Source organism: Saimiri boliviensis, chromosome 12, assembly GCF_048565385.1.
Source record: "Saimiri boliviensis isolate mSaiBol1 chromosome 12, mSaiBol1.pri, whole genome shotgun sequence".
NCBI classification, from domain to species: domain Eukaryota; kingdom Metazoa; phylum Chordata; class Mammalia; order Primates; family Cebidae; genus Saimiri; species Saimiri boliviensis.
This window is the reverse complement of record NC_133460.1, coordinates 41,995,555-42,006,159: the sequence shown is the minus strand read 5'-3', so window position 1 is coordinate 42,006,159 and position 10,605 is coordinate 41,995,555. Positions and strand designations below refer to the sequence as shown.

At 38.7% G+C, this 10,605-nt stretch overlaps 1 protein-coding gene across 1 annotated transcript in view; it reads right to left on the bottom strand.

Moving 5' to 3' along the window:
* Positions 1-454: 454 nt before the first annotated feature.
* Positions 455-10,605, bottom strand: part of ZNF365 (zinc finger protein 365) — a 28,654-nt gene continuing 18,503 nt past the window's right edge. The window contains exons 4-5 of the mRNA XM_039478305.2: positions 4,122-4,159; positions 455-3,357 (exon numbers count right to left, since the gene is read on the bottom strand). Coding sequence (XP_039334239.2) covers positions 3,096-3,357; positions 4,122-4,159 — 300 coding nt within the window. The 3' untranslated portion in view covers positions 455-3,095. The remainder of the gene's footprint in view (positions 3,358-4,121; positions 4,160-10,605) is intronic.

Here is a 10,605-nt window from a genome sequence, read left to right as displayed (position 1 = left end):
AAGAACAATGGCTGAGTAATTCCACCAGTCACACACTGCTCTCTGTTATCTATCCCGATCACTCTCTGGGCTTTGCATGTCTTGGATGTATAGCACATATAGGCTGGGATATATACTGTGAAATCTGTTTGTGAATTGCTAAGAGGTGACAAGTTTAAAAATACAGTGTAGGAAAATTACTCATGGTTGTGGAGGAGGATGGGGAAAAGTGCCAAATGGGCTTTTAATGAAGCTGTCTCAGTGTGAACATATGTAAAAATAACTTAGATATAGGCATTATGATGAAAAAAATGATCTAGCTAAGTTTTCAAGAAAACCTACAGGTACACAAGATCCTGGTGATTTATATGTATGATGAGCAGCTAATTCATGAAGGACCATTTTGTTTCTTGTTAGTGGACCAACATACTTGGCTCCCCAAAATCACTCCAACTAGACAAAACATATCAACACATTAGTCAGAAATATAGCTTTATTATCATAATATTTCATAATCTAAAAACTTCTTTAATTCTGGGAACAGAATATTCCAACTTCTGTACAACTGACTGGCCCTGCAGAATACTGGAAAACTGTCTAAGCAACTTGAACCTCGCAGATAACAATCTGTAACCTAGTTCGAGAAAAAGGGAAAAAGCAAGAAAAACAGTTCAAAGGAAGATTTCTTCCCTACAAAACAAATCAAAATAAATCTACTCTCCAGTTTAACCTTGAACATAGTTTCCCAGAAACTTTGGTGATTTCTTCAAAAAAGCAACTGCCTTACCTCTAAGGTCAACCGCCCATGTGGACAAAGAAAATATTTAAAAATAAGACACAAACGGGACATGGCACATAGCTCAGGCCATGGTGTGTTAAGTGGAATATGCTTCAGAGTAAGCCATCTCCCATGTTTTGACACTAAATTTATGTCTCGAAGGAAGCACAACACACATAACACATTTTTTTATATGGTGGTCAAAATTTAGTGGGAACTTAAAAAAAATTTTAATATAATAAACAAATCTCAAAATAATTTGCCTTGTGAAATATAGAGTAGGATGACATTATGGTACTTTCTGAAGATCACGGGGTACCACTGTCAAAGAGAGTTGCCATGCCCTCTAGGTATGTTAGATGAAAATCCAAAATGTCAGTTACTTTAAATAAAACAGAAACAAGTTGTCATTGCACACACATTACGGGACAAAGATCATGCAATAGAACTAACAAGTCATGTTTTTAGTATGTAAAAGGCTAAAGTGCAATCATGGTATAAGCATCAATAATAAATAACTTTAGAAGAGGAAGTTAATTCTCCAAATTAATAATTATAACATTACCACTTTTACAATATTAGCCTAAACAGTGATATTCACAGCAATATTTTTCACCACTTGATAGCTGCCTATGTATCACATGAATGATCCACCCCCATAAGCCAAAAGTCAAAGTGAAGATTCAAAAATGAACATTTTCACTATAGTAGGTTCAAAATGTTTGTATAATGATAAGTTACTGGCATTTTAAGTAACTGCTTTATTACCTATTTTTAATGCACTGCTAATTTGATGCTTATTGCAATAACAATCATAATTCTGCCAATGTTACTTAGGTTACAGTTTTTTTTAAATAAGAGAATTAAGTTTACATGAACAAACATATCTAGTTTAGAAACCACCCACCACAAGCACACACTTTCTCCATGGGTATTTAAAAATAAATTATTAATATACTTAACATATATATTTTGTATGTGTTATATATATATGTATATATGTATATATTTGTGGACAAAATTATTCCTGTTTTCAGAAGAATATCAGCACTTGTAAACTCTGCATGAAACCTGATGATATTGCTAAATTTAAGGAAAAAATAACATGGAAATTCATTTTTGAAGAAAATCATACAGCAGGAAATTTTTAACAGATAGCTCTTTGTGAAAAAAAAAAAAATAAAGCCATTTTAGGGAGGGAAGGAGGGGAAGACAGTGTCAGATTCTGGCTCCTACATGCATTGTTTATTTCAGAAATTACTTTAGAATGCAACATACAGTGAACATTTCAGATACTTGGTTGAAAGATACCTGAAGCCTTAACAGGGCACAGAAGCAGCAGGAGGCCAAGCGAACCACCCAGTGGAAAAGTTAAGCCAGCGAAGAGAAAGTCATGCCCACAATAGACAGAGAGAGGGCCACTGACACTGTCTGGGAAGCAGATCTTAGGAAAGGGCTTGGCGACACCTGCAGTGCTTCCAGGATGGTCACGATGCACCGAGCATGCAGTCCACTGTCATTCCAACCACCTAGACACCGAGCCCACACGGGGTGCAGATCAAAAGAGGTTTTTACTGGGCTCCCCAGCCATATCCACAGTAGCAGCTATTAAGATAGAGGCTGGCAGCGTGGTCTGCAGGTGCACAATACTCAGCCAAAGAAGACGGCAGAGGTGTACCAAAATCTGAATAAACATGCATCTAGGCCACCAAAAAACCTCAATCAAACTGAAAGACACTCTGTCGAAATGAGAACTGAAGTCTGACTGAATGAGTCCCCGGAGCAACCCAGAAATTGAAATCTTGATTAACCAGAATACTCAGGGAATGGGAATCCTTATTCTGGAGGCTTTCAAATTAACTGAGGGGAAGGTTATACTCAAACACAACTCTCTTCACTTTACTGCTATGAACAGAACTTTACACTCCCATTCCTTGCCTCACACTTTGGAGAGCAGTGGCCACAGGTAGCTTTCTCCCCAGGCCTGACGTATTGTGTGGCCTTGGGCCTGAAAATTAATGACCACTGCATAGAAGCCCAGAGGCCAAGATTGCTGGAGACTGGATCAGTTACTTTAGACATCAGGGTTTTAAGATTGATTTAATGTTTTTATTATTTCTGTAATTTGTAAGCTTCTAAAAGGGGGTCATCATACAATTCTGGTTTACTAAGATTCCCATTTGCTAAGCTCTGGTTAATCGAGGTGCTTGCCTGTGTTATGCCCTTGGCTCTTCCAATGTGTCTTACTATGGAATGTTTCCAGAAAGACATTACTGCTGGCCCCTGGAAGAACGTTTCCCAAAGCCCAGCGATAATTGGTCCAGCAACACCCACCCTTTTAGATGATGTTCACAATGGCTGTTGGCTTTTTTTTAGCCATTTTGGGCCTGATGTTGCCTTTGCGGCCAAACCCCAGGAGCTCCCCTTTCTTTGGAGGTCTGCAGAGGTCTCTTGAGGACTCAGCCTGTTCGTGAATGGCCTTGGCAGGCTGCATGCTGGCTCTGTCTTCCTTGGCCTTTTTCAGGTGGTTCCTTCCCTTTGGATGGAAATGGGCCTTGAGATCAGGGTGGTTACACACCGAATGCGGGTGCCCTCGGCTTCTACAGATGGTTGGGGGGAGTGGGGAAGAAGTGAGCAGAAAGAAAGATTTCTTTAAAATCTTAAAAGAATAACTACTCATGGCACAATCTCTCCTATATGCTACAGTGGTGATAATGCTACCCCAAAGACAAATCATATGTATGGGTATTTTTCTTCCCAAAATTCCTGTGGCCCCCATGAGATGGTCACATGGTACTACATTCCCAGGGAGATATTACTAGTCCTATTTACAGTGATAAGACTGAGACCCAGAAAACATCAATGACTACCCAGAATAATACATATAGTTGGTCTACGGAGAAGACGAGACCAGAACCCATGTCTCTTGACTCTTTAAGTGATAACTAGAGGACTCAGACAAATTCACTGCATAGATGTTGTAAAGCATAGGACTCCCAGTATGAATTTACATAAACAATGTAATACATGAACTACATTAATAATACTATAGAGTTCTTATGACCACACTATACCTCAATAAGAAAAAGTTACACTATATAATACTCTAAAAATACTCCTCCAGTACCATCATACAGTACCATCATACCTCCAATACCGTATACTAATAGACTAGTAGCATACTGAAAAGTCACATCAACTTTTCACTAAGTTAGGTACACATGCAGGTCAGTTTTCACTTAAACCTTTCAAATCCATCTGTAGTATAGATATATAAAATAGACATGATCGCACATAAAATGCAATAGGAAAACATACAATACAAACATTATCAAATGGTCCAAGTATAAAAAGACATACATACAGGCATTTGGGTTTCCTATTTGAGGAGATGTCTGTAAGCTAAAGGAAAACAAATAAGAAAAAATGTTACTGCATTTGAAGGCCGGATTTGGTTTTTAAAATATTTCTTGTATCCTCTAAAAAAACTGCATTCCCATTCAGGAAGTCAGTGACTGTTACTGATAGCGTGACCTGCAGCACCACCCATCGTATCGGTGAACAAGAATGCCTCATGCTCAGCCTTTGCTTGCTTACTCCAGGAGCCTTTGTGGGCATTTGTTCTGAGACTGCCAAGAAGTCTATGTCAGCAGATCTCAAAAATCTCAAACACTCAAAAAAGCCTCCCGATAGAGCAACATTAGAAGAAATAGATTTTCAAATACTGGAATGTCTTTGCATCCTCATAGTTTAGCTCCCACTTCTAAGTGAGAACTTGGTTTTCCATTCCTGAGTTACTTCACTTAGAAGAATGTCCTCCAGCTGCAACCAAGTTGCTGTGAAGACCATTATTCATTCCATGTTATGGCTGAGTAGTATTCCATGGTGTGTGTATACCACATTTTCTTTACCCACTCATTGGTTGATGGGCATTTAGGCTGGTTCCATATTTTTGCAGTTGAAAATTGTGCTGCTATAAACATGTGTGTGCATGTGTCTTTCTCATATAATTTACTTCTTTTCCTTTGGGTAGATACCCAGTAGAGGGACTGCTGGATCAAACAGTGGTTCTATCTTTAGTTATTCAAGGAGTGGGGTAAGGGACAAAAGACCACATATTGGTATAGTGTACAGTGCTCGCATGATGGATGGACTAAAATCTCAGAAATCACCACTACAGAATTTATTCATGTAACCAAACACCACCTGTTCCCCAAAAACTACTGAAATAAAATACAAACAAACATACATACATAAAAATAAAATAAATATTTAAAATTCAAAAACCTGAAATGATCTGCCATGATTTCTTCACTGATTCAAGCTGTATTTGCAGCTAATCTATAGCTATGGCCAGATTATAACAATGTATCAACTAAGGGGAACACTGACATAAAAGGCTTCTTGCCTATAATACATCATTTCTAAAATGAGAGAACACGAAGAACAACCCCACAACTCTCCCTGAGTCCGTCTATCATCCAGATAACTTCTCACTCCTAATAATTCATGCAATAAAACATCTGCATGCACTTTTGTGGCTGGGCTTGAAATATTCTCATCTGCAGAATAAATTGATAATTATCATTTTGTGATAGAGAGGTCACCACCCAGTTTATAGGCAGATCCAGTACATGTTCATCCTCCTGATCCTGATCTTCCTCATGTAGTTTTCACTAGAATAAGTGTTACCACATTAGCAGGCAGACTGACAGAAGAGAAACGGCAATTAAAATGTGGAGAAAAGACCACCTTGGTGTTTGGGCCAATGTGGCCAAGACATGTGTCCCTGCTTTACTGAAATAATCTGAAAACCCAAGCTCAGGCTAACAGGATCACTGCCCATATTCTTCTGTCTGGAGCAAGCTACAAAAGAGGTTCCTTAAGAAAAAAAAAAAAAAAGAAAGAAACAAAACGAGGCTCATGTCATGAGGAGGCAAGATGGGATTCTTGTGTTCTGTCTTTTGACACAATCAGAACTCAGCAATATTTTGACCCTGCTCATGTAGGCTGTGTTTGGCTTGAGATTAGTAAATTGTAACAGAAAAAGGCACCATCCTCACATGATGTCCCAAAGATTATGCAGCATACAAAGAAGCTGGGACAGATGGCTCCGGCAAACGTCAGGCTGATAGCTTCTGAGGACCCTGAAGGCACTGGCATCAACTTTCTTGCTCTCTACCCCACCATCACCAATAAGTATTTCTCAGCTGGGCTCCTTCAGGGAACTTTAGTCAATGTCTAAACTGTAAAAATAAACAGAGTTTTTCTTCCTTTAAATCTTTCCTCCTTATTTTTCTTTTTCATTATTAGGGCAAAACAAAATGTGTTCACTTTACTGTTTGTATGTATGTAAGTGGCAGTTTAATGATTTGTTGCATACGTATGTGTACATACTACCCTTTGGAATTTTATGCAAAACTGAGAGACAGAGAGAAAAAGAGAGAGAGAGAGAGAGACAGAGAGAGAGAGAGAATGAATGAATACATATGTGTGTATGCTTCTGTCCCTAAGAAAAAGGCCAATAGTGTTATCACATGTTCAAAGTGATCTCTGACTTCAAAAATGTTTTTAGAACTACAACCTAGTGACAATGAATGTCACTAACAGACCCTGCTGGGACCTCAAGAAATGAAAGGACTTTACTGTGTCTTATTGAGAGGGAAATGCGTGATAAAGATGAGTAAAGATGGGTCATGAAGCTCGCATATATAAGGGTACTACAAATTGTGCATGTCTAGATGTCACATACCAGGTCAAATACTGACCATATAGCAGGCAGGATTAAGGCTCACAGCCACCCTAGGAGGTAAGCATCATCATTCCAATTTTACAGATATGGAGACTAAGGTAGCAGAGTTAAGTAACTGATTTGAAGCCTCAGTGCTTTACCAATGTTAGGGCAGGCTTTCAGATCCAAGTTAGCAGACTCCAAGCCTGAGCAAGCCTTCACTCTGTACCGTCTTCTTTAAAAAGGATGTGTTTGTGTATATAAATAAAGAGCAAAGAAGTATGTACACAGTAAATTAAGTGGAATCAATGGCTGGACTGGAATTTCTCCAAAGATCCTGTAAATGATGAGGTTTAGGGTGGAGGCCTGGGCTTATCATCACAGCCACCACAGAGTTTCCTCTGCTGTCCCTGTGAACACAAAAGGCCACTGTTCTTCCTGGCCCCTTTGGCCTCAGATAGGAAACCCTCCCACTTAGCTCATCTACCTACTTCCACTTTCTCTTAGTCCAATGCTTCTGTATTCCTTTCAATTAGGGAGAGGAGGATATTAAGATGAGGATCAAGAGAGCCTTTGATCATGTTCCCAGGTTGGAAAAATACAAATAGTTTTGTACCAAAACCAACCTAACTATAGGTTTGTCTAACTCTTAATCCAAAATGCTTAGGACCAGAAGTGCTTCGGATTTAGAATTTCAGAATATTTGCCAGTTCAACAACCCTAATCCAGATATATGAAAACTAAAATGCTCCAATGAGCATTTCCTTTGAGTATGATCCTGGAACACTCAAAAAGTTTTGGATTTTGGAGCATTTAGAATGTCAGATTTGGCCAGGTGTGGTGTCTCACACCTGTAATCCCAGCACTTAGGGAGGCTGAGGTGGGCAGATCACCTGAGGTCAGGAGTTTGAGATCAGCCTGGCCAATATGGCAAAACCCCATCGCTACTAAAAATACAAAAAAATGAGCCAGGCATGGTGGCGGGTACCTGTAATCCCAGCTACTTGGGAGGTTGAGGCAGGAGAATCACTTGAACCCGGAAGGCAGAGGTTGCAGTGAGCCAAGATCGTGCCATTGCACTCCAACCTGGGCAACAAGAGCAAAACTCCACCTCAAAAAAAAAAAAAAAAAAAGAAAAAAAAAAAAAAAAAACAAAGAATGTCAGATTTTTGGATTAGGGATGCTGCTTAGCTTGTAATATACATTCACCTATAAAATAAGAAGCCATGTCTTTAATATCTTCCAGTACCAAATCTGGCCTCCCAGGATATCTGTGGCTGTAGAGACAAAGAATAAGTCAGATGCTTTTAATAAAGAAAGTTTTGAATAATATCTTTGGCCCAGCTTAGTAAAGGTATAGAGAGCCCAGAAACCCAGGCTTCTGAAGCCTCAGCCCTACAAGGACAGCTTCTCATCGCAGTGCACTGCAGAATAGGCAGAAGATTTTAACTCTACTCCCTACTTGCCCCTTCTTGCTTGCACAACTGAGCTCCCTCCTTCAGAACAACGAGGACTACCATCCCCAGCCCGGCTCTCACTCTCTCCACTAAGGCTGCACTGCAAAAACAGTGTCGATTCCCTCCCTGTCTTCTCTTCCCTCTTTTTCTCATGACCACCTCTAGAGAGCAGTGAAATTCCTAGATTGATACGTAAGTTGCTTCTTTCTAAGGTGACTTATAGCATTAAGAATCTTCTGTGCTATGGAAAAATTTTCTTCCCCTCACACTTAGTGCCTTTGCTGAAATAATGTTTTGGCATCTGTATCTTTTTCCCTCAATTCCCTTGAGCATTTATGTTCTTGTTCACCTAGCTGATTTCTAAAAATATAATATGCTTATGCAGATATTTTATCTTTATGCTCTGAAAAATGCTGTCGAATTAGACACAAAGTGACCTACTGTCCCATCTGTCAAAATCACTCACACAACTGATCAAATGGTAGGTCATAAAACAGCTTGGTTAATCTTATTTTAAGTGTTACATTTATGTCCTGCAAGTTCTAAATCAGGACTAGCAGTAATTCATTTAACACATATTTTCGGGGTACAGAACTTATTGGTACTAAAGAAACTGCTCCCAGTGAGGAGGTGGACACAATTACTGAATAAGCAAATGAACGTAACTTCACATAGTGCTAACTACCGCAGGTTGAATATCCCTAATCCAAACATCCAAAATCCAAAAGCTCCAAAATCTGAAACTTTTTGAGGGCCAACATGACCCTCCAAGGAAATACTCACACTGGAGCATTTTGGATTTCTGATTTTGGATTAGGAATGCTGAACCAGTAAGCTGAATGCAAGTATTCCAAAATCTTAAAAAATGTGAAATCTGAAACATTTCTGGTCCCAAGTACTTCAGATAAGGTATACTCAACCTGTATGACAATAAAACAGATTGTTATAAGAAAAAATGGCCTACAGCGTCTGCAGGCTGTCTCATAATGTGGCTATTGTCCAAAGCAGAGTTTAGAGCACTAAACATGGCAACAAGAGGAAGCCACATCTGCCTAATCCTTTCAGAAATCACATACCTCATTCTTGGTCTTCCTAGGGCAACGTATCCTCCCTTCAACCCTCAAACAGTTCCCTCGCTACAGCCTGATCATGCCCCACTCACACATCTCTAAATTAGAGCTCTCGTCTCTAAATTTCTTGCTATATTCTAACTGCAGTTTATTTTATTTGAATTAGTCAATTTTTCCTTCAGTAGAGCAAGTCTGTGAAGGCGGATCATATCATATTTGGAATACAGAAGGTACAAACATAAATATTTATTAATTTCCCACCATGTGTATACATATATATGTATGTACACATTTTTATGCATGTATTTATGAGTGTATATGCATGCATATATATGTACATTTGTGTGTGGTGCATACATACGCACAGTCATGTACTATAAAACAATGTTCTGGTCAATGACAGACTGCTTATATGAGAATGGTACCATAAGATCATAATAAAGCTGAAAAATTCCTATCACTGAGTGACACCATAGCTGTTATAAGGTCATAGCACAATGAATCATACATTTGTGGTGATGCTGGTATAAATGAAACTACTGTGTTGTCAGTCACATAGAAGTATAGCACATACAATTACGTACAGAGCAGAATACTTGACAATGACCATAAATGACTATGCTACTGGTTTGTGTACTTACTACACTATACTTTTTATCTTTTTATTTTAGAGTGTACCTGTTCTATAACAATAAAATGTTATCTGGAAAACAGCCTCAGGCAGGTCCTTCAGGAAGTATTCCAAAAGAAGGCATTGTGACCAGAGGAAATGACAGCTCAATACATGTTATAGCCTCTGAGGACCTTCCAGTGGGACAAGGTGTGAACAGGGATATTGATAATCCTGGCTATGTGTGTATTTGTGTCTCAGATTTTAACAAAAAAAGCTTAAAAGTAGAAAATTTTTAAATTAGAAAAACAGAAAAAAAAAACTTATTGAATAAAGGACATAAGAAAAATATTGTTGTACTTCTCTGGTATAAAAATAGGCACATAGACCAATGGAACAGAATAGATAACCCACAAATAAAGCCAAATACTTACAGCAAACTGATCTTTGACAAGGCAAATGGGAACATAAAGTGGGGAAAGGCCACCCTTTTTAACAAACGGTGCTGGATAATTGGCAAACCATATGTAGAAGAATGAAACTGGATAATCATCTCTCACCTTATACAAAAATTAACTCAAGATGGATCAAGGTCTTAAATCTAAGACCAGAAACCATAAAAATTCTAGAAGATAAAATCGGAAAAACCCTTGCAGACACTGGCCTAGGCAAAGATTTCATGACCAAGAACCACAGAGCAAATGCAACAAAAACAAAGAGAAATAGATGGGACTTAAACTAATAAAGCTTCCACACAGCAAAAGAAACAATCAGCAGAATACGCAGACAACCCACGGAGTGGGAGAAAATCTTTGTAATCTATACATCCAACAAAGGACTAATATCCAGAATCTACAAGGAACTCAAACAAACTAGCAAGAAAAAAAATCCCATCAGAAGTAGACTAAGGGCATGAATAGACAATTCTCCAAAGGAGATATACAAATGGCCAACAAACGTATGAAAAAATGCTCAACATC